Source organism: Meles meles, chromosome 8 (assembly GCF_922984935.1).
Source record: "Meles meles chromosome 8, mMelMel3.1 paternal haplotype, whole genome shotgun sequence".
In the NCBI taxonomy this organism is placed as follows: Eukaryota; Metazoa; Chordata; class Mammalia; order Carnivora; family Mustelidae; genus Meles; species Meles meles.
In genome coordinates this window covers 58,775,474-58,800,322 of record NC_060073.1, presented here as the reverse complement: position 1 = coordinate 58,800,322, position 24,849 = coordinate 58,775,474, and the positions used below count along the sequence as shown (strand labels likewise).

At 39.4% G+C, this 24,849-nt stretch overlaps 2 protein-coding genes across 4 annotated transcripts in view; one reads left to right on the top strand and one right to left on the bottom strand.

Moving 5' to 3' along the window:
- The window catches only part of TRIM68 (tripartite motif containing 68), a 58,820-nt gene that overhangs the window by 19,508 nt on the left and 14,463 nt on the right, over positions 1-24,849 (bottom strand). For 2 of the 3 annotated variants that reach the window (XR_006819977.1, XR_006819976.1), the window contains exons 8-9: positions 18,806-18,867; positions 7,195-7,258 (exon numbers count right to left, since the gene is read on the bottom strand). Coding sequence is in view for 1 of the 3 variants with exons in the window: in XM_046015540.1 (XP_045871496.1) it covers positions 17,964-18,046; positions 18,806-18,867 (145 nt within the window). In the remaining 2 variants the exon portion in view is untranslated. Of the gene's footprint in view, positions 1-7,194; positions 7,259-17,709; positions 18,047-18,805; positions 18,868-24,849 lie in introns of those variants that run through there. The other variant, XM_046015540.1, reaches the window with a different exon arrangement.
- LOC123948439 (olfactory receptor 52I2-like) lies at positions 22,132-24,806 on the top strand. Its single transcript, XM_046015542.1, has one exon. The coding sequence runs from the start codon at positions 22,866-22,868 to the stop codon at positions 23,838-23,840; it is 975 nt and encodes a 324-aa protein (XP_045871498.1). The 5' UTR covers positions 22,132-22,865; the 3' UTR covers positions 23,841-24,806.

Genomic DNA, 24,849 nt, shown 5'->3' with positions numbered 1-24,849 from the left:
CCATAGTACACCAGAGTTTGTGCATTCAGAAAACTAGAGACTGTTAAGCAAAGTTCCAATTTCGAGAACCACATGCAAAGTTCTAAAAGAACCTTGTTAAGTATGAAGATGATTTTTGTGGGCAAGGATAAGAAATATTTTGAACATTAGGCATCCATCAGTGATGAAGGGGACTGCTTATAAGAGCTGCTGTTAGAAGGATGGGTGTTTGTGTCTTGTGATTTGACAAAGTGATAGAGAATATACATTATTAAAGTAATTGCAGGATTACAAATATGACAAAGCAACAAATAACAGCAGCTAGAAGGAAAAATGTACTACATTTGTATTAACCATATGTACCCACCAACACATCCTTCATGGTTGTTAATGCCACTAGCTCTATAAAAACTTGGAGTAAAGCATGTAATCACAAGTCTGCTTTTAGGAACAGAGGAGAAAAATAACTTGCATTATGAATTTTTCTCCTATGCTAGTTGAATATAGCCTGAAATCAAGCACTTTTGAAGGTGAGAAGAATGGGTTCAAAGATACAGGTACTGCAGTCATTAGTAAGGGCTACAGTAAATTCAGGTATCCCACTGCAGAAAGGCCTTTAGTATAGGTCTGCGAAGGGAATCTGGGCTTTCCTGTTTCCAGAAGGACTGCTTCCTATCTCCATCTACTCAAGTGAAGTCTTAGTACAAATGCAGACATGCAAACCCTGGGGAGCCTTTGATTGGGACTTGGGATTGTCCGTGACAGAACACAACAGTGAGAGCTGAAGATGCAGTCACCATGGCCATGTTTTTTGAAACTGACCATTCACCTTGCCCTGACCTTGACTGCTATCATAAGACCAAACAGCCCTAGTGTAAGAGTGCTTTAAAAAGCATCCTAGGGGCGCCTGGGTGGCTCAGTGGGTTAAAGCCTTTGCCTTCGGCTCAGGTCAAGATCTCAGGGTCCTGGGATCAAGCCCCACATTGGGCTCTCTGCTTGGCAGGGTGCCTGTTTCCTCCCTCTCTCTTTGCCTGCCTCTCTGCCTACTTGTGATCTGTCAAATAAATAAATATATATATATATTTAAAAGCATCCTAAATTGAATGCAGCTCAGGAGCCATCAGGTCAGAACAATAAACAAAACACTCTCAGGGGACTGGAATAATTTTCAGCTGAAGACATTACTCAGGTACAGAAATCTAGTGAACCACCAATTGGATCACCAACCTTCAGTTTGTAAGGGAAAAAAAAAAAATCCTTTGGTAAGACCAAAGCAATACTGGGAACCAGTGTGGAAACAGGAAGATCTCCACTGGGATGTAATGTCTCCAAGTGTCAGCACTAGGATGTGTGTTAGGTTGAGCAGCAACTCCAGTAGCCCTGCTGCACTTCCTCAGGGGGATCCTTGAGGCACCGAAAGCCATGGTGCCCCACTACCAGGAACACCTCCTGGAGCCAGCAGGCCTCAATTGTCCCCACCCTTGTCTTCCCTGATCCAAACTCCTTCAACCTTTGATCCAGGTTTTTACTACCTTCCTCCCCCCCCCCCCCCCCAAAAGGTCAGCTTCCACTTTCTACCACTCCAATTGCCATTGTTAGGGGGTAGTTTGTCTGCTGGAGGACATCTTTAGATCCAAACCTTTGACAATTACTAGGAAACAGATCCTAAGATATTCCTATCATGAGTCACAAAACAGGAATTTTCATTTTACACTGAATCAGCATAAGCTCTCCAGGGGAAGCAGCCACAGTGAGATGATCCAACTCTGCTGGGTTGTCTTGTTAATGAGTGATGAACAGCATCGGAGTTTCTGAATTAAGGACACAGCTCATTCCTCAGACAGGAATAACTCCTTGTATACTTCAAGGAAAAAATAACCTTAAAATACCCTGTAAGGGACAAAGAATTTCTCCTATAGCAAAGGCCCTTAGAGTTCACCCCTCAATATGTTCTCAATGCATTTCATGGCTACTTCTGCTGGCATCAGGATTCATGCCCTGAGTACAGAAGTAGCATGAGGGAATGAGCAAAGTTTTAGGATCAGCACCACAATCCCATCTCCTGGTTCAGTTCCATCCCCTCTACAGCTCAAACATTCTGGGGATCTTGTTGCTTAAATCAGTATTAAGTGGAGACCCTTTAGGCTGAGCAATGTCTGAATACAAAACCCTAGGAGACAATGGAGTTCTCAGGCAAAGATTCTTGAAGTATCTGTAGGTTCAACACGAGGAAGTAGGAAAGGGAACTCTTGGGTCCAGGATCCCACAAAAACACTGAAGACTGGACTTAAAAGGACTGTTATGATCTATTGTCATCTAAACCCCAAGGGCAGGAAAGATTGAAACGAGTCCACTTGAGACAGAAAAAAAAAAAATAATCTCAAGGACTAGAACAACTAGGGGCCCAGGAAATACACAAGAGGGACCATATGCTTTTATGAGGACAAAATAAATACCAAATCAAGAGCTTCAAAGAAAGAGGGAGAACTGAACAGGAATAGAACTATGTCCCAGTAAAAGCCATTCATTTAGAGCCTGCCTCTCAAATTCCAGCAAGATGAATCAGAACTTAAGTGAACACCGAAGTGTTTCTCTGCTTTCAAGCTACCTGATTGAGAGGAAATATAGAATTAAGGAATGTTCAAACAGTCCAGGGGTCTTGACGAAAGGGTTTGTAAAAGATCTCAGACAAGGCAGTTATCCTATAGATTTCTCTAGACATTATGAATCATTCCTCAAAGAAGATTAGGATGGCTTGGAGGCAGAAAGTAGCTATAAAGCCAGCCTACTGAAAGCACCAGGAGGATAATGGGCTACAGGCAAAGGGCTCTTCTGACATGAGATATTTTAAGTCAGAATAGGAAAGATAATAGCCAGTAACACTATCAAGAATGAGGGAGAGTAGTTTTATGAGATTATGCCAGAGTTAGAACCAAAACTTGAAACAACTAAACAAAGTCTTTCCTGCAACCTTGCATTGTAAAACACAGTAAATCTAGGAGTTAGAAATACTCTTCCTAATAAAAGGTGGGTTAATTCTCTTATCCCAACCGGTAGCTAGCATCAACCTCCAATGTTCTTCAGACACCATTCCCTGTCCCAGGTTTTCCAGCAATCACAACAGCAAAGTAAAGGAAGCCTGGATAGGAAAACAAGCTCCACCTGGACTAAAATGGTTTCTAGTATTTGATCAGTTCAAAGTGCTTCTCTCAACTCAATACCAAATTTTGCTCCTGTTAGTGAAAATAAATAAATGAATAAAATAAAGTGCTGTTTACTGCTTAAGTCTCAACTAAATTTTGTGATTTAGTGAGATAAAGGGAATTAAGTCTAGGTGTCTTGTTCATCTTGCTTGTCTTTCCCACAGCTAGGCAGCAGGAAATTCCTGGTCTCTTAAAGAACGCAGAAAGAGAAAAGCAGAGAGAAAGACGCTAAAAGAAAAGAGAAACTAACTGATAGATCCAGTCACCCACATTCAACCCTCAACTTAGTTAGCAGCACAAAGACCCTAGTGGACTCCGGAAGTCTCACTTAAATAGAAGATGAAAGGACATGATTGGGCAGAGTTGGAAGCTGGACATGATTAGTCAGGCTGGAGCCTGAGCTTCCTGTGTCTTTCTAACCATAAGTAAAGTGGCATCCCAGGACAGGTGCTGTTTTTTTTTTTTTTTTAAATTGGGAGGCCCCCCCTCAGGGTGTACACCTGAATGATAATTAACTCTCTAGCATTTATTTTCAGGATTCACATGGGGGTAAAAATGTTGCAACTATCAGAAATAGGCTAGAATCTGAAATTTGGTAGTAAAGAAAATAAACTCAGTAAATAGTGATAGGACTCTATTCCACATGAAAAACAATAAATATTTTTTCCTTATTACTACAGATGACCCAAGTCATATAACTTTCTGTGTAAACAGAGACCACTGCCAACACCTCCTTTTTAAGGTCTTTTCTAAGACTAAACTTCTTCCTCCAGAAACATATTTGGACAAAACAAGAATGGGTAACTAGTGCCATCCAGTCACTTTGTGGCCTCAAGCAGATGGCTTCTCTTGATATCAAAACCTACTTTTCATGTCTGAGATTGTTTCTCAACAATACATCCATGTCCTCAGCACTGAACTTGGTGAAATCTCTAAGGTGGGCAGCAGGAGTACAAGTATTATCTGTGCTTATTCATGCAATTCATTTTTCTAAGTATTCCTGGCAGGTTTCAGACAAGAAAAAAGAGATCTCAGGTGTGGTTATTATATGGTTATTTTAAATCCATGACTTATTTTTCCTAGGTTGCAGAAAGTTATCAGAGGTTAGGTGTCCACCCAGAGAAGAGGTAGATGGATCATATTTCAAAAGGTTTCTATGGGTGGGAGACACAGCTGCCAGGGATCCTACTAGTAGTACTTAAAATTCCCCATATATGGAAGCTTAAACCTTGTTCCACCTGCCTCTTAGGTTGGGGAATTATGTCACCACTCAAGAAAAGTTTAAAGGGGCACCTGTGTGGCTCAGTGGGTTAAAGCCTCTACCTTTGGCTCAGGTCGTGATCCCAGGGTCCTGGGATCGAGCCCCACATCGGGCTCTCTGCTCAGCAGGGAGCCTGTTTCCCGCCTGCCTCTGCCTGCTTGTGATCTCTGTCTGTCAAATAAATAAATAAAATCTTTTAAAAAAAGAAAAGTTTAAAAAGTAACAAGCACTAATTTTATGTGTGTCCTTCAAGGGAATGTTCACAGGCATCAGCTCCTCTGTCTTCTTGAACCAAACTCTATGTCAATTAGGCAATATTTTCATTCATGGATAGAAAGCAGAATGAGTGCCCATGAATTCTTTTTTTTTGCCTGAATCTTTAAATAACATTTCCACCTCCAGATTCTTTAATTCTTAAAATATCATTTCCTTTCAATTATGTTAATAGAATTAACATAAAATTAATATTTCTTTAAGTTATTTAACAAATGTTTAACTGTCTATTACTTGATAGGAATGTCACTGAGGAAAAAGTGGGCAAACCAGAAAGATACAGTACTTGCCTGTATAGAGGACAATTCTAGAGTAGAAGCTTAAGTGTTTTTGCCTGGGTTCCACTGGAAGGAGAGCCTGAGTCATTAGCTTATTTACTAGTGCTTTATTGAGGGTTGTAATTTCAGGCAAGCAGGAGAGATGGAAAGGGGAAATGATTAGATAAAATAGGCCAGTCAGTGTAATGTTTTACCAAGCTGGTCACCATTTTGTAACAAGTGTGATTGAATGTTACCATCATGGTACCATCTTGTCATTTCAGAAAACCTACTCAGAGTAAGGAGAGAGGGAGGAGAATTTATCTGCTAGCTTCCATATCTTGTTAGAAAATAAAGGTTGGTTGTTTTAGGAGTTAACAGGTCCTGCTTCTGCATTGTCCCTGTATGAGCACCAAGCAGATTTTATAGGATCTTACGACTTAGTGTCAACAAGAAAAACTAGAGAGTGAGATAGGTTCTTTTGGGCAAGAACTGTCTGCTAGTGCACACATGAACTTGATCAGGCTCCACATGGAGAAGCTGCTACATCAGTGGAAGGAAACAAGCAAATTTCCAGGGGACAGCTGATGATGAGAGGACCCAAAATGGTGTGTACAAAGAGTTAGATATATTGAACTCCTTGCACCATGCATATCTACCCATGCCCCATTATATCCAGCTCCTCTACCACAGGAAGTACAACAGTTATGTAGGAGAATGCTTAGGAGATGCACATTGGAGTAAAGGCACACTGTCCTCATATGTGTATCAAGTGTATGTGTAAGATATGGTTTTATATATATACACTCATACACCTATCCATGTGTGCATTTAAAACAAATATGGCAAAATGTTAATTATTTAATCTAGGTGGGGGGTTTATGATATTCATTGTACTATTTCAATGATTATGCATATTTAAAATGTTTTATGGAGTTGAAAATATTGTCCTACCACTCCATCAACTTTGCTTTCATGCTTGTTTGAAAATGAATACTAATGAAACATTGAACACTACATCAAAAGCTAATGATGTACTATATGTTGGCTAATTGAACTTAATAAAAATACATAAAACAAAAAAATACATAAAACATTCAAAAAGAAAGTGAATGACACTATTTTTAGAGACAGATGTCATTGAAGTCAACTTGTGAGGAAATACAGTACTCAGTTATCCACTACTATCCTAACCCTGAAGCCATGTCCTTTTTATATGGTTCCAAACATGCAATTCATCACTAGATTCTGGGGCTCTATGCTTAGCACTTGATTTGGAAAGGCTCATATTAATAGGGCTAGGGGAAAGTATACTGTAAGAAGTATCAACCCTCTGTTTTAGTTACCTATTGCTGTATAACTAACTACCCCATTTAAATATAATGTTTATTCTGAATTGAAATCAAGATCTTCAAGATATATCAGCACCCTTTTGTTCACTGCAGCACTATTCACAATAGTAAAGATATGGAAACAACCCAAATGTCCATCAACAGCTGAATGAAAGAAGAAAATATGTATATACATAGAATGGCATGTTATTCTGCCTTAAAAAGAAGGAAATACTACCATTTGTGATAACATGGATCAACCTAGAGAACATTATGCCAAGTGAAATAAGAGAAGGCACAGAAGAATACATACTGCATAATTTCACTTATATGAGGTATCTAAAATAGGCAAACTCACAGAAGCAGAGAATAGAATGGTGGTTTCCAGGAGCTGGGGGGAGGAGAAATGGAGAACTGGTGCTGCATAGATATACAATTTCAGTTCTGCATGATGAAAAAGTTCTAGAAATTTGCTGTACAATATAATACTCATAGTTAACAACGAAGTATATGCCCCTTTAACACATGTTAAGAGAACAGTTCCACGTTAAATGTTTTTTTTTTTTTTTTTACCACAAACATACAGATATATGGAAATTTCTGGAGGTGGTGGATATGTTTAGTATCTTGATTGTGATGATGGTATCACAGGTATATGTACATGTCCAAATTGAATGTGTAAATTAAATAGATGCAAATTTTTGTATGTCAATTATAGCTCAATGAAGCTTTAAAAATGTAGGTTTAGAGCTTAAAACAAATGTTTATCATGTCACAGCAGTCAGAAATCTGGATATGACTCAGCTGGATGGTCTGCAGTCAAGGTGTCATCCAGGCCTTAGTCATCTCAAGGCTCAACTAAGGGAGGTTCCGTTTCTAAGCTCACTCACCTGGCTCAGCCTCAGGTCCTCTCTGGCTGCTTGCTGAAGACATTGATTCTCCATTAAAGAGGCTCTGAGAGGGAGAAAATAAGAAGGTCAGAAAGACGGAACTTTCGGTAACCTCATCTTCGAAGTGAATTTCAATGCTTTTGGCACATTCTACTTGTTAGAAATAAGTCACTAGATATTTTCACTCTCAAGGGGAAGTAATTACACAAAAGCATGAATACAAGGGGAGTAGGGATCACTGGCCCCCATTTTAGAGGCTGCCTACCACATCCTTCTGCTTAAACCCTAATGTCCATGATCAGATTTAAAAGCAACTCAGAATAAAGACAAACAACTCATATTAGTTAACTTTTATTTCTTTTTTTTTTTTTTTTAGTCGGTTCTGTGCCCAGCATGGAGTCCACTGAGGGGCTTGAACTCATTACCCTGAGATCAAGACCTGATCTGAGTTAAGAGTCAGATGCTTAACAAACTGAGCCACCCAGGCACCCCCATATTAATTTTTAATTAACTTTTCCTACTCTTAAAAAAAGTACCTTTTAATTAGCAAGAGAAGAAGAAAAGGGAAGCATATGGTACCACATATTAAGAGCTCCTACTGGAATTGTGCCCAGGGCGGCTGAGAGGGCAGTCTGTGGGCCTTGTTTTCAGCCTGCCAGCTTGTAATCCCAGTTGAATCTACTTTCTATGGTCATTCTTGCCATCAACTGTCTTGGACTCTGAGAGTTTTTCACACCCAAAGTTTATCATAGAATATGCTCAGGATGAACACCTTGTGTGAACTATGCAGAGAGAGAAGGTGAATTACAACACAGTTTCACCAGACTTCTCAGCTGATCCTATAAGGTAGTTTGGAGTGAAGATAGCCCTATACACTTGTCCTGATTGGGTAATGGGGACAAATCCTTATACCTAGGATCAAGCAGACATTAGATATAGTAATTGCATTAGGAGGGTGCATAAATTAAGGTGATGGAGTATCATCTGGCTGAAGGTAATTCTTAGAAAGGAATGCAGCTGTGAGCCTTCAGTGGTCAACACTCCTAGCTACTGAGTGAAATGCTTCAACCCTGCAGGGGATCTATGTGGTGCTCTGCAGTCTAGAACTAGGGAATGTTCATAACTAATTAGTCTTCTAAGGGGACTTGGAGGTGGGCGAGGAAATAAATCCTTATTAAGTATTCCTGGTTGGAGAATGGACTCTTCTACTGTTGCTTCTGTGCTTAATATCATATTTCTTCTTGGTTAAGAAATCATGAAACAATGGTCGCCAAACCATGGAAAGAACCAAGATGCCCTTCAATGGACAAATGGATAAGGAAGATGTGGTCCATATACACAATGGAGTATTTTGCCTCCATCAGAAAGGATGAATACCCAACTTTATAGCAACATGGATGGGACTGGAAGAGATTATGCTGAGCGAAATAAGTCAAGTAGAGAGAGTCAAGTATCATATGGTCTCACTTATTTGTGGAGCATAACAAAGAACATGGAGGTCATGGGGAGATGGAGAGGAGAAGGGAGTTGTGGGAAACTGGAAGGGGAGGTGAACCATGAGAGACTATGGACTCTGAAAAACAACCTGAGGGTTTTGAAGGGGCGGGGGGTGGGAGGTTGGGGAACCAGGTTGGAGGGTAATAGAGAGGGCACGTATTGCATGGAGCACTGGGTGTGGTGCAAAAACAATGAGTACTGTTATGCTGAAAATAAATTAATTAATTAAAAAAAAGAAATCATGAAACAGATATCATAAAAGTGAAAACCGTTTTTAAAGATAATATTAAGACCAAACAAATAAGACAAAAATCCCAGAGAGAGAATGTAAACAGACATTATAACAAAAATACATCTACCTCAATTTTGATTGTTACTTTTCAGATACAAATAAATGAGATATAACTATTACAACTAAAATATGAGAAACGCATCAATTTGGAAAATAAAATCAAGTAATTTCTTTTGTATTTATTTGTTAACTTTCTTTTGTTTTAATTTAAATGAGAGATTGTGGGCTCTGAGAAATAAACTGAGGGTTTTGGAGGGGAGGAGAGAGGGGGTTAGGTGAGCCTGGTGGTGGGTATTAAGGAGGGCATATGTTGCATGGAGCACTGGGTGTGGTGCATAAACAACGAATCTTGGAACACTGAAAAAATTTTAAAAGGATTTTGTATGATAATATTCACCTAAAATTAATAAATTTTTAAAAAGATTTTGTATGATAATATTCACTGAAAATTAATAAATTTTGTCAAAAATTATATTCAATTATCCAACATACATCATTAGTTTCAGATGTAGTGTTCAAGAATTCATCAGTGTTTAACACCCAGTGCTCATCACATCACATGACCTCTTTAATGTCCATCACCCAGCTGCCCCATGCCCCAACCCATCTCTCCTTCCACAACTCTTTTTCCAGTCAAGAGTCCTTCATGGTTTGTCTCCCTCTCTAATTTCTTCCCATTCAGTTTTCCCTCCTTTCCCCTATGATTCTCTGCACCATTTCTTATATTCCATGTAAGTGAAACCATATCATAATTGTCTTTCTCTGCTTGAATTATTTCACTCAGTATAATAGTCTCCAGTTCCATCCACGTCAATGTAAATGGTAGGTATTCATCCTTTTTGATGGGTGATAATATTCTACTGTATATATAAACCATATCTTCTTTATCCATTCATGTCTTGAAGGACATGTCGGCTTCTTCCACAATTTGGTAATTGTGGACATTGTTGCTATGAACTAGGGGTGAAGGTGCCCCTTATTCTCACTTATCTGTATCTTTGGGGTAAATACCAAGTAGTGCAATTCCTGGGTCATAGGGTAACTCTATTTTTAACTTTTTGAGGAACCTCCAAACTGTTTTCCAAAGTGGATATACCAACTTGCATTCCCACCAACAGTGTAAGAGATTTTCCCTCTCTCCACATCCTTGCCCACATTTGTTGTTTTCTGTCTTGTTAATTTTAGCCATTCTGACTGGAGTGCGGTGGTATGTCATTGTGGTTTTGATTTGTATTTCCCTGAAGCCAAGTGACGTTGAGCATTTCTTCATATGTCTGTTGGCCCTTTGTATGTCTTCTTTATAGAAATGTTTGTTTATGTTTTTTGCCCATTTCTTGACAGGATTGTTTGATTTTGGGGTGTTGAGTTTGAGAGGTTCTTTCTAGATCTTGGGTACCAGCCCTTTATCTGATATGTCCTTTGCTAATATCTTCTCCCATTCTGTAGGTTGCCTTTTAGTTTTGTTGACTGTTAACTTTGCTGTGCATAAGATTTTTATTTTGATGAAGTCACAACAGTTCATTTTTGCTTTTGTTTCCTTGCCTTTAGAGATATCTCTAGCAAGAAGTTGCTGCAGCTGAGGTGAAAGAGGTTGCTGCCTGTGTTCTCCTCTAGGATTTTGAAGGATTTCTCACATTGAGGTCTTTTATCCATTTTGAGTTTTTCTTTGTAAATGGTATAAAGGAATGGTCCAGTCAGAAGCAAGATGGTGGAGGAGTAGGAAACTGAAATAGCATTAGGTCTCGGGAGTTCAGCTAGATAGTTATCAAATCATTCTGAACACCCACAAACTCAACAGGAGATAAAAGAGAAGAAGAGCAGCAATTCTAGGAACAGAAAATTGACCACTAAAAGAAGTCCTAGCCTCAGCAATCAGACAACAAAAAGAAATAAAAAGCATCCGAATTGGCAAAAAAGAATTCAAACTCTCACTCTTTGCAGATGATATGTGCAAATGTGGAAAACCGAAAAGACTCCACTCCAAAACTGCTAGAACTCATACAGGAATTCAGTAAAGTGTCAGGATATAAAATCAATGCACAGAAATCAGTTGTATTTCTATACACCAATAACAAGACAGAAGAAAGGGAAATTAAGGAGTGGATCCTATTTAAAATTGCACCCCAAAACACAAGATACCTAGGAATAAACCTAACCAAAGAGGTAAAGGAGCTATACTCAGAAAAGTATCAAGTACTCATGAAAGAAATTGAGGAAGACACAAAGAAATAGAAAAACGTTCCATGCTCCTGGTCTGGAAGAACAAATCTTGTGAAAATGTCTATGCTACCTAAAGCAATCTACACATTTAACACAATCCCTATCAAAACACCATCAGTTTTTTTTTTTTTCAAAGAAATGGAACAAATAATCCTAAAATGTATATGGAACCAGAAAAGACCCCGAATAGCCAGAGGAATGTTGAAAAAGAAAACCAAAGTTGGCAGTATCACAATTACAGACTTTAAGCTCTGTTACAAAGCTGTACTCATCAAGACAGTAGGGTACCGGCACAAAAATGGACACATAGATCAATGGAACAGACTAGAGAACCCAGAAATAGACCCTCACCTCTATGGTCAACTCATCTTCAACAAAGCAGGAAAGAATGTCCAATGGAAAAAAGAAAGTCTCTTCAGCAAATGCTGTTGGAAAATTGGAGAGTCACATGCAGAAGAATGAAACTGGACCATTTCCTTACACCACACACAGAAATAGACTCAAAATGGGTGAAAGACCTCAATGTGAGAAAGGAATCCATCAAAATCCTTGAGGAGGACACAGGCAGCAACCTTCCAACTTCAGCCACAGTAACTTCTTCCTAGAAACATTGCCAAAGGCAAGGGAAGCAATGGCAATGATGAACTATTTGTTCATCAACAAATGATGTATATTTGTTGTTTCCTGTCTTGTTAATTTTTGCCAACAAAACCAAAAGACAACTAACAGAATGGGAGAAGGTCATTGCAAATGACATATAAGATAAAGGGCTAGTATCCAAAATCTAGAAAGCGCTTACCAAACTCAACACCCCAAGAATAATCCAACCAAGAAATGGGGAGAAGACATGAACTAAGATTTCTGCCAAGAAGACATCCAAATGGCCAACAGACATATGAAAAAGTGCTCAACATCACTGGGCATCAAGGAAATCCAAATCAAAACCACAGTGAGATACTACCTCACACCATTCAGAATGACTAAAATTAACCAGTCAGGAAATGACAGATGTCAGTGAGGATGCAGAGAAAGGGGAGCCCTCCTACACTGTTGGTGGGATTGCAAGCTGGTGCAGCCAGTCTAGAAAACAGTATGGAGGTCCTCAAAAAGTTGAAAATAGAGCTACCCTATGACCCAGCAATTGTACTACTGGGTATTTACCCTCAAGATACAAATGTAGTGATCCAAAGGGTTATGTGCACTCAAATATTTATAGCAGTAATGTCCATAATAGCCAAACTATGGAATGAACCTATATTTCCATCAATGGTTGAGTGTATAAAGAAGATGTGGTATATATATATATATATATATATATATATATATATATATAATGTAGCCATCAAAATAAATGAAATCTTGCCATTTGCAAGGACATGGATGATACTAGAGGGTATTATGCTGAGTGAAATAAGTCAACCAGAGAAAGACAATTATCATATGATTTCTCTGATAGGAGGAATTTGAGAGGCAGGGAAGGGGCTTGTGGGATTACAGAATGAAAAATATGAAACAAGATGGGATCGGGAGGGAAATAATCCATGAGACTCTTAATCTCACAAAACAAACAGGGTTGTTGGGGGTTGTGGGGTAGGGATAGCATGGCTGGTTTATGGACATTGTGGAGGGTATGGGCTACAGTGAGTGCTGTGAAATGTGTAAGCCTGATGATTCAAAGACTTGTACCCCTGGGGCAGATAATACATTATATGTTAATAAAAATAATTAAAAAAAAAGAATGGTCCAGTGTCATTCTTCTGCATGTGGCTGTCCAATTTTCCCAGAACCATTTATTGAAGAGACTGTCTTTTTTTCCATTGGATATTCTTTCCTGCTTTGTTCAAGATCAGCTGACCAAAAAGTCAATGGAACAGAACAGAGAAACCAGAAACAGACCCTCCACTCTGTGGTCAACTATTGGTTAATTTTTTAGCCATGGAACCTTAGGGAGGAATCCATATAGAGAACTGGAAATAACAGATTATCATAGCAGGAGCCAAAGATCTTTAGTAATTGATGTCTCTAACTGCACCCTGACCTCAAGAGACTGATTAAACTTATCCAACTCTAAGGAGGATTATTTTGCTGTTGGGAAAATTCTGCTTCATTTTCTACACAAAGAGACAGTTTTGGTGAAGAAACAACTGAAATCTTCATTAGGTGGTATTGTGGCTGGCTCCTAATGCCACAAACCGAAATTCTTCCCTTGGAAGATACAACAGGGTCCTAATGAATAGTATCTCCAGCAAAAAGGGCTGTGTGATTGGAATGCGATTGTGTATCAGTTCTTATTTGTCAGTATATACATATGAACACACAAACACTCCTGCACATATACACCTGACATTTGCCCTTATGCCTAGGTTTTATGTCCAAACACAGTATTGGCCTAATGAACTGTAGACAAAATTTCCTAGTTCCTCCAACATAACTTCTGAGGTTCAATGCCTACAGTCAGTAAAGATTCCCACTACTGCCTAAAATCCATCCAACTGTTGACTAAACCCTCTCTTCCTTCCACATTCTACTTTCTTATTTTATAATGTATCCTAGGCCAGTTAAGTGTCAGATTTTCATTTTTAAAAAGACCATAGAGTAATACTCCATTGTATATATACCACATCCTTATCCATTCATCTACTGATGGACACTTGGGCTGCTTCCATAATTTGGCTATTGTAAATAATGGCACAATAAACATAGGGGTTCATATATCTTTTTAAATTAATGATTTCATTTTTGTTAGTTAAATATCCAGTAGTGCGATATTACTGGATGACATGGAAATTCTATTTTTAATATTTTGAAGAAACTCCATACTGTTTTCCACAATGGCTATACAGTTTGCACTCCCACCAACAGAGCACAAGTGTTCTGTTTTTCCTACGACCTTGCCAACACTTGGTATTTCTTAGATTTTTGATTGTAGCCATTTTTACGTCTAAAATGGCTACAATCAAAAATCTAAGAAATACCAAGTGTTGGCAAGGTCGTAGGAAAAACAGAACACTTGTGCTCTGTTGGTGGGAGTGCAAACTGTATAGCCATTGTGGAAAACAGTATGGAGTTTCTTCAAAATATTAAAAATAGAATTTCCATGTCATCCAGTAATATCGCACTACTGGATATTTAACTAACAAAAATGAAATCATTTTTAAAAATTATTAGCTAGAGCATTAGCCTCTCCTTCCTGGCTGCACTCTGGGACTCAAAGCCATACTCCTGATTTGATTTTTGTTTTTTAAAGATTTTATATATTTATTTGAGAGAAGGAGAGAGAGCACAAAGGAAGAATGAGAGGGAGAAGCAGACACTCTGGTGAGCAGAGAGCCGGATGCAGAGCTCCATCCCAGGTCCCTGAGATCATGACCCAACTGACTGAGCCACCCAGGCACCCTGATGAGATTTTTAAAAAGGAGTGGTCCATACTAGAGCTTCTCAAGTGTTAGTATGCATGTAAATCACCTGGAAGGTCTTGTTAAAATGTAGACTCTGATTAAATGAGTCTGAAGTGAGGGTGCCTGGGTGGCTTAGTTAGTTAAGCATCTACTTCAGCTCAGGTCATGATCCTGGAATCCCAGGATTGAGTCCCATGCTGGGTTCCCTTCTCAGTGAGAAGTCTGCTACTCCTTCTGTCCCTCATTCTGCTCTCATGCTCAAATAAATAAATAAAATCTTAAAAAAATAAAATTAAAAAAAAAACGAGTCTGAAGTGGAAGACAAAATTTTGTATTTTTAACAAGCTCCCAGGTAATTGTACTACTGGACTAAGGATCATACTTTGAGTAGCAAGAGTTTAATAGACCCTGATCATTTCTTATAGTATAAAGACTCTTCTACCTGTAAATTTAAAAACTCCTTATTAAACAACTCTGGGTGGAAAGGAAGAACTAAACAAATGTAGAATTTCAAAAAATGGTATATACTGAAGATACTTCACATTAGAATATATGTAATAAAATAAAAGCAGAAGTCAAAGAAAAAAAACTTTACTTTTTAAAACAATTTTTATTTTCTTTAGACACAGAGAGTGAGACAGAGGGAAAGAGATAGGGGCAGAGGGAGAGTGAGAGAATCTTAAGCAGGCTCCACACCCAGTGCAGAGCCTGACACAGGGCTCAGTCTCACAACCCTGAGATCATGACCTGAGCTGAAATCAAGAGTCAGACACTTTATCAACTGAGGTACCCAGATGCCCCAAATACCTATTTTAATAAAATAAGAAAACTAAATTTACAAGGTTAGAACAAATTAAGCTAAAATAAACCAAAAAGAATAAAGATTAGTGAAAAAGTAAATACATATAATTTAAAAACAATAATAAATAGAATAAATAAAAATTCTAGTAATGTAATACAGTGAACACAGCAGAATAAACTAGCTGAAATAGGGACACTAAAGGACTCCATTAAAAAGTTTGTGTTTTTCTCCTTTTCCTGCTTCTGTTTTTGCTAGGACTTGCACCCCTACTTTACACATACAAGCAATGTATATCCTCCTGTAAGAGACAAAGAGTTAATGATTTCTTTGGAATCTTCCAGCACAATAGGTAACATCCAAAGATGACCATCATATGCATATTCCAGACCACTGGCACTAGACATCTTGATGTTCAGACCCCCTGGCTCCAAGGAAATAAATGACTTATGAAAGACACCAGGACCATTGTCCTGGAAGCCTGAGAGGACACACACAGCAGACCACCATCCTCCAAAAAAAAAAAAAAACAAAAAAAAAAAAAAAAAAAAAACCACCCCCAAAACAAACCCAGACCCTAGGCAAAGATGAGACTTTTTCCTTTCTGAGTCTCTCAGGTGCTCTGTCTGGGTCTACACTCTTTCTATATCTTCGGTAAACTCTACTCTCACTCCCTCTGGGCTTATGTTTGATTTCTACCCCGTATGTAGCCAAGAATTCTCCTAGTGGGTTCTGTGGGAACCCCTCTGGGTCCTTGGACTCAGCCTGCCCATATCGTAGCTAATCAAATCAAGGATAAAAGGGATAGCCCTAATATATAAAATAAAAAAAGGACAAGAGGAAATACCACTGAAACTGATTAAGGAAAATAAAAATGACTAGAGAACATTTTGCACAATTCTATGCACATAAATTAGAAAACCTAAATGAAAATGATATAGTATAATGCAGTACATTCTATCAAAATTGATCTCAGTAGAAAGCACAAATCTGCACTAAAAAAAAAAAAAAAAACAAAAAAAAAAAAACAAAAGAATTACTCCTGATACCGAACTGGGCCCTTGGGCTCTCTAAACAATGGAAATTGGTAAGAGACCAAATGGGATTTTCAGGCAAGACTTTTTTGGGTTTATGCTAGCACACAAGGGAGGCAGCACAAGGGAAAGAATCCTCAGACTGACTGCCCAAGGAGAGGTAAGGGAGAGTTTTTTCAAGAAACATGGGTGGTGAAAGGATGATGTTAAGTCTGGAGAGGTGGGTATTTCTTAGCACCTATGCACTTAAATGTCATGCTTCCTCATGTGCTGCATGTCTAATTAATATGTTAAATCTCCACCCCTGGGAATGATGTTTAGTGTTATAATGATGGGAAAACGTTGGTGAAAGTTCAGCAGTGGGGTCCATCTTGGGGCAGATTCATTTGGTCAGGTCTTCACCAGTTTTTGTAGTCTAGTCTCTCCTTTCTGTAAGCCTGCTCCTTTTAGTAAGTATGCTGCCCCCACATTCCTGAAACATATGCTATGCAAGAGCATGGAGTTTTAGCTATCCCCGGGAGATCTATTACTCAAGCACATACAGCTTCAGCTACCAAGGATTGCTTGACTTGGTGGTTAGGGTTGAGAGGACCAGAGTCCAGTCCCTGCTCTCACTGCCACAAAACAAAAACAAAACGCAAAACCCCACTAGATTTAGACAATTTTATAGGAGACTAACAGAAAGAGAGAGAGAGAAATTGTAGAGAAAGAAAAACAATTCATTTTTTTTAAATTTCTTTTCAGCGTCACAGTATTCATTGTTTTTGCACCACACCCAGTGCTCCATGCAATACTTGCCCTTCCTAATACCCAGCACCTTGTTCCCCCAACCTCCCACCCCCTGCCCCTTCAAAACCCTCTGTTTGTTTTTCAGAGTCCATAGTCTCTCATGGTTCACCTCCCCTTCCAATTTCCCTCAACTCCCTTCTCTTCTCCATTCCCCATGTCCTCCATGGTATTTGTTATGCTCCACAAATAAGTGAAACCATATGATACCTGACTTTCTCTGCTTGACTTATTTCACTCAGCATAATCTCTTCCAGTCCCATACATGTTGCTACAAAAGTTGGGTATTCATCCTTTCTGATGGAGGCATAATACTCCATCGTGTATATGGACCACATCTTCCTTATCCATTTGTCCATTGAAGGGCATCTTGGTTCTTTCCACAGTTTGGCGGCCGTGGCCATTGCTGCTATAAATATTGCGGTACAGATGGCCCTTCTTTTCACTACATCTGTATCTTTGGGGTAAATACCCAGTAGTGCAATTGCAGGGTCATAGGGAAGCTCTATTCTTAATTTCTTGAGGAATCTCCACACTGTTCTCCAAAATGGCTGCACCAAGTTGCATTCCCACCAACAGTCATATTTTTCCTTACAAAGTATTACACTCATGGCTGTACCTGGTAAAAGCTGCACAAAAAAAGGGAAACTAAAGACTAACTTCCTTACAAGTATTGATATAAAATTCTATTATCAGCAATGCAGAATTCTTGTACCACACCAATTTTTCTGCTTTATTCCTTTTCAGGCTATGTGTGATAGCTTTGTCCAATAATTAGTGGTATAAAAAGCCGGGTATCCTTCCATATTATGCAGGCTATGACATTCTGAAAGGAGAAAAAAAGATGCTGAAAAGTCTTGCTTCTACATAGAATACCTTTCCTTTATCATTATTCCCTTGGGTCTTTGTCCTTTTGGGAGTGCCTCTTCTTCCTCTTGGAACTCTTCTGCATGGGACTGCATGTGGTGACCTAAAAGCCACCCCTTGTTTGTGCGAATCCACCACTGCCACTTATGCCTCTGCAGGAGCCAGGGTGAACCGCAGGGGAAAGCAGTCCATCTGTCCCGATGAGCACTGTTGCAGCTTAGCTGCCTCATCTCACACTGGGGCTACTAAGGTTAGCAGTCCTTTTGTCTCTTGCATTTCACTGCCTGCCTGATTTTCCTACCAGTATTCTACATTGTTGTTTAGGTTTACATTCTGGCCTGTTCTCTGAATTATCCTGTAGACAATAGGGACCGACAAGTTTTAAAATTTTTAGTACAGCAGTTTTGGGGACTAGTTTTCTTGCAGGTGTGAAGACTGGACCTTCTAATAGATGCTAAACCTAGTAAATTGAACTTAAACCACCCTGTGTCATCATTAGGAATATGCCGTCAGGCTGAGAAAGACATGAAGCACCCTTCCTCCTGTCAAAGGCAACAGAATGCCTTCACCATTCACATCACTGAGAACTCTGTCTCTGATGAGAAATTGGGGAGCTGGGAGCATGCAGCATTGTCTCTTGACTTTTTTGTATTTCCAATCTTTTCTATATCCTTTGCCATTAGAAAAAAAAAAAGAGAGAGAGAGAGAGAAATTTTACCTTGTGCTGGTTGGGCTTCTCTTTTTATCTTCTTTCTTCTCATTCCTGCCCCATCATGATGCCTAGGCAGAAGTCATAGCCTTTAAAATGTGGTCCATTCAACCATCTAGCCTCATTTACTGTCATTCTCTTTCAAGTACCCTGCATTCTATCTTCTCTGGTTTATTCTCTGACAATATTTTGTCTTTTTGTGCTGAGGTCCATGCCCTTCCCCAGTTTGAAAAGCTTATCTTCCTTGGTCTACCTTATACTCTTTCCCTTCTCAAATAAGACTTTATAACACAGTGATGTGAGATATATTTAGCCCAACCTAAAAGCCCAGGCAGAACTGAGGAACAGTGAAATGAACTTTGAGTGATTAAGTATACTATCAGCGTGAAGAATTCTACAACAAAGTAAAATGAATTATAACTACTAGAATTTGAATCCTGGTTCTCTGGCTTAGAAGCTTCATGACCTTCTATGCACTTCAGTGCCATCTATAAAATGTTGATGTGATGATCGTTTAGAGGGTTATGAAAATGCAACAAGAGATCACCTTTTTAAGTTGTTAGCAGGCACTTGGCACAAAGCAGGTTTTAATAAATCTAACTCATTATGGGTCTTTTGTTTTCTTTTCAGGATTCACTCTATATTCTTAGGTATCTTCTGAGCACTTGAAAAAACAGACTCTTCATCTGTTAATCATCTGCTTCCTTCTGTAATCTGGAAAGCCCCAGAGGCCAGAACACAGAGGAAGAAACAAAAGACCAGTCTCTGGAGGAGTTGCAGTATTTGGCTGTTGGCAGAGGCCAAGAGAAGCGGGGGTGTCCAGGTGGAAAGCAGGATGATAGAGACTCTAAAGGAGAAAAGAGGACTCCAGTGGGAGATCTTTAAAGGTGATAACACTCCTCATTGTGACTCTGTTGTTCATCTTTGATTTTATGTGGCTCTTCCGGCTCCTCCTGAAGGGTACTGAATAAATCCCTCTTCTTATGAGTGAAAAGAAATGTGGACACATCAGAGGAAGCTGAATAGAGAATACAACAGCAGTGTGGGTAACTGACCTGGGGACTTGGTGTGGGGCTGATGGGAGTTTAAAGGCCAGGATCAACCTAGAAAGGAAGATATAAGTCCTCCATCACACTGTAAAGGGCTGGCCAGGTCTGGTGGGTAATGCTGATATGAAGATCACCACTTGGAAATGGTGAGAGGGTGGAAGGAGAAAGAAGGATCAGAGAACACTTTGCTTTGCTTTAAAGCTGAGAAAGGAAGGAGTAAGTCCAAACTTTTGATAAGGGAGAGCCAGTTTTCAGAGTCCAAGGGAAGTTTTGAGAAAAGAAACTGAGCAGTAGGACTGATTGGGAGCACGTTTATTTGGTTGCAGAAGGGAGGCACAGGGTTATTATAAACACAAAGGCTCCATTCAAGTAAGTTATGCATTATTGCTTTTTTCTTTAAGACAATTTAGATTTGAACTGTGTATTTTTGACACTTTAAATAGGAATGAAAAATCCCCTGTATCTTCTGATTTAGTTACTGAAGTTGACTTGTGTAAACTTTTCTTTAGTGATTGGCCCTCCAGGTTTTCATGTAAATTTCTACAGGATTGAAGGAAGAGGCAGATTCTGGGCTGGAAAAGTCTTAGAAGAGCTTGACCAAAGCTTTCTGAACAGTACACCTCAACAATCAGGAAGGAATTTTATCTGCATGTTGCTCTAGGTAGTAGCTAGGTGGGTGTGTTCATGTACTAACTTTATAAAAATCTATCAAGCTGTACCCCTGAATCTGTGCACTTTACAGTATGTATGTTGTACTTCAAACAAAAAGCTAACAAACTCAGGAACAAACAGTAATGTTAAATGTTTTGGATAGGGCAAGTAAAATAAATAATGAAAAGAAACTACTAGATCGGCCACACATCATTGATGGGGACCACCACTGATCTTAGCAAGAAAATTTTCAGTAGCAATAAAAAATGAAATAGGGGCGCCTGGGTGGCTCAGTGGTTTAAGCCGTTGCCTTGGGCTCAGGTCATGATCTCAGGGTCCTGGGATCGAGTCCCGCATCGGGCTCTCTGCTCGGCAGGGAGCCTGCTTCTCTCTCACTCTCTCTACCTGCCTCTCTGCCTACTTGTGATCTCTCTCTGTCAAATAAATAAATAAAATCTTTAAAAAAATGAAATAAAAATGAAAAGAAGACTAACCTGTCCTGTCATTCAAAAAGACTAAGAAATTATATATAAACCTCCAACTGTTCTAATTAAGATGTAAAACATACGAGGACAAAAAACCCTCAAGGGAATGAAAGGTATGCCAAGAGAGAAGTTGCCAGGGCTGAATAAAGGAGGGATGAGCAAGGAAAGCTGGGACAGCCCTCAGAAGAAAGGTGGATATAGGGCAGGGCCGGAGGAGGAAAATCCTGGATCAAAGGTGAGTGGGATGGTGGGGGAGGCATTCTCGTCCCTCAGGTTCCTCTTCAGCTCTTTAAGCAATGATGGGTCAGCTCTAAGTTTGTGGCATCCAGAAAACACAGGACAGTCTTAAGGATATGATGAATTATTTTTTCCCCCTTCTTTACTACCATCTTACTTCAAAAAGCTTTCCACTGTCTTCTCATTGTCTATTACTGACAATGTCTCACCCAGTGGCTATACACAGCAAAGTTCTTTTAATATGACCATGAAGCAGAGCTCAGTACTTTATTCAACCTGATCCATTATAAGGCATTTCTATGTTAGGAATTTTTGTTGTTGTTGTTGGTGGTGGTGGTGCTGGTTTGTCAGTTTCAATAAAGACTAGTTTGCAATCATCCTAGAAATTTGGATTTTCAGAAAACTTCTGAGGACTCCCTTCAAGCCTGTTGGTATCTGTGTGTGAAGTCAGTTAGTGCTAGTGGCTAAATGGAAAGAGCAAATATATGTTCTATGGTTAAGACTGGGAACCAGGAAGAGTGTCTACTGCTTGGTTAACAGAGAACATGTCTACTGCAGTCTGGGATCCTGGGGCCAGTCCTTTCCATCAATCTGACAAAACCAATTATTTAGGGATAAACAACCTGAGGGTTTTGAAGGGTCAGGGGTGGGAGGTTGGGGCAACCTGAGGGTTTTGAAGGGTCAGGGGTGGGAGGTTGGGGGAACAGGTGGTGGGTAATGGGGAGGGCACGTTTTGCATGGAGCACTGGGTGTTGTGCAAAAAGAATGAATACTGTTACGCTGAAAAAATAAATAAAATGAGAAAAAAAAAAAAGAATGAATACTGTTACGCTGAAAAAATAAATAAAATGGAAAAAAAAAATCTTTTTTAAAAAATAAAAAAAAAAAAATTAAAAGGGAAAGTGGGGATCATAAATATTTCTGGACAGTTTATTATCTCCCACAGAAAGCACTAATATTGTTCTCTTATCTTCCTGAATCCATCAATTTATTTCTTCAAGGATGCTTTATTCATCTATTGTCAAGGCACTGTACTGAAGACACAAAATGTGATGTGTTCAATCTTAAGAAGTTCATTGTTTCATTCAATAATTAAGGATCAGAAACTTAACATAAAAAGTTAGAAGACAAACTCCTCTGTTTTCTCATTCATTCTATGGAAACTGTTTGCCATGATCCTTTTTTAATAGACTTGTGTATCACAGTTATGGGTCAGACACTTGGTATAAGGCCATGAATAAGACACACATAGTTAACTGAATACAATAACATCATAGGTAGAGTATTAGGATTTTCAGTTTATGTCCTTCAGAGGTCAACATGGGAGATTCCACGGAAGCTCAGAAAAGGATACCTAATTTAGCCTCAGCATGGGATGGGTAATGAAGTAGAGAAGACTCCTCAAAGAGATAAGCCATGAGCCAAAACTTGAATAATGAACATAAATTAGGAAGGCAAAGAATACTAAGAAAGATGGAAGGAGGAACAGAATAAATTGTCAGATTTCAGTTTTCTGATCTTGTAGTCCACTGAGTTGAAAATGCCACCAGGTGTCCCTAGCACTATACAGTGGGGAACAAGTCTTACACGACTACATCTATTTCTTACATTGTTTAATGTGTTAATAGGAAAGCAGTTTCATCTGTGATGCTGGGGAAACCATATAACCACACAATGGAAAACCCTGACACCTTCTTCCTTGTGGGCATCCCAGGTTTGCAGTCTTCACATCTTTGGCTGGCTATTTCACTGAATGCCACGTATATCATTTCTCTGTTAGGAAACATACTCATAATGACTGTAATCTGGATGGATTTCACTCTACAAGAGCCCATGTATTGCTTTCTGTATATTCTGGCTGCTGTGGACATTGTTATGGCCTCCTCTGTGGTACCCAAGATGGTGAGCATCTTCTTCTCAGGAGACGGTTCCATCAGCTTTAGTGCTTGTTTCACTCAGATGTATATTGTCCATGTAGCCACATCTGTGGAGACAGGGCTATTGCTGGCCATGGCTTTTGACCGCTATATAGCCATCTGTAAGCCCTTACACTACAAGAGAATTCTCACACCTCAATTGATGCTGGTAATGAGTGTGGCCATCACTATCAGAGCTGTCATATTTATGACTCCATTGAGTTGGATGTTAAGTCATCTGCCTTTCTGTGGCTCCAATGTGATTCTCCATTCCTACTGTGAGCACATAGCTGTAGCCAAGTTGTCATGTGCTGACCCTATGCCCAGTAGTCTCTACAGTGTGATTGGTTCATCCATTATTGTGGGTTCTGATGTGGCCTTCATTGCTGCCTCCTATCACCTGATTCTCCAGGCAGTATGCGGTCTCTCCTCAAAGGATGCTCAGCTGAAAGCATTAAGCACATGTGGCTCTCATGTGGGGGTTATGGCTCTGTACTACCTACCTGGGATGGCATCCATCTATGTGGCCTGGCTAGGGGAGGATACAGTGCCCCTCCACACTCAAGTGCTGTTAGCTGATTTGTACCTGGTCATCCCACCAACCTTAAACCCCATCATTTATGGCCTGAGGACCAAACAAATACGGAAGCGAACATGCAGCTTGCTGATGCACTGCCTCTTTGACCACTCCAAACTGGGTTCATAAACACACATTCTGTTCAGATCTCGAGCAATCAAGATGACTCAAGATCAAGTATTCAAAGACGTCTTAAAAATCTGTAGAGCTGGTTTGGTGTGCCTAGCACCATAAAGAGTTCTAAGATGAAGCTATAAAGTATATTCTTGTCCAATTTTCAAACTTCTAGCAAGAATGTGTATGAAATGATTAATTTTCTGACATTTTTAATGATTTCAATCAACTAGTATCTGTGTGTAAATCTGGGCAGAGAATATAGATTTGGGGTTCTTTCCTTAGCTTCTGATCCTTATTTTCAAATGAGTATCAGTTGAACCAACTGTTTGGCCCCCCACATCTGACTGATTTTATCAGGATTACTAATTAACTCATGTGATTATTATAGAAGCAACTGTTAATATGTAACCCTGCCTTCTGGCCCAGTGATGAATCCACTCGATCTGGGTCTACTTGGGTTATGTGCTTATACATGGACCAGAGTCCTCTAGTCAAACTGAGTCCCAGTTTATCTGAGGAGATATAAACTTAGGATCACTGACTATGGTCATTTTCTAACCTGTGAACTTGGAAAGAGAAACATGTTCCACAGCAAGATAAGCAGATTAGCAAGATGAGATGAAGAAATGGGAGTCTCTGGTTCTCTAATTCCAATTCATTTTGGGCACCTAGGTGCATCCCTGTTATTAAATTCTGTAAGATACTTCTATAATCTTTCAATTTATCCCTATTGTTAAGCTAGCTGGAGTCAGCATACTAATCACCAGCTTTTTTGCTTTGAAGTAACAGAAGCTAAGGCAATGTGAGTTTGATTGTGGACATCTTTCTCTTTGCTTCCCAGTCTGGTTCTGTATAACTTAACTGTAAGGCATAAAAGAAAGGGATCAAATATAATATAGGTCTTTTTTCAACTGGACACCACCATGGAAGTATGCTCTGGGATGAGACGGTTAACAGAATACAGTATCAGTAACAAAGCTGAAAGGTCCCTGTTCTTTTCCACATTCCAGACATGTATTTG

Excerpts from the sequence above, each read along its gene's own strand:
- LOC123948439 (XM_046015542.1), top strand. The coding sequence starts at position 22,866 with ATGCTGGGGAAACCATATAACCACACAATGGAAAACCCTGACACCTTC.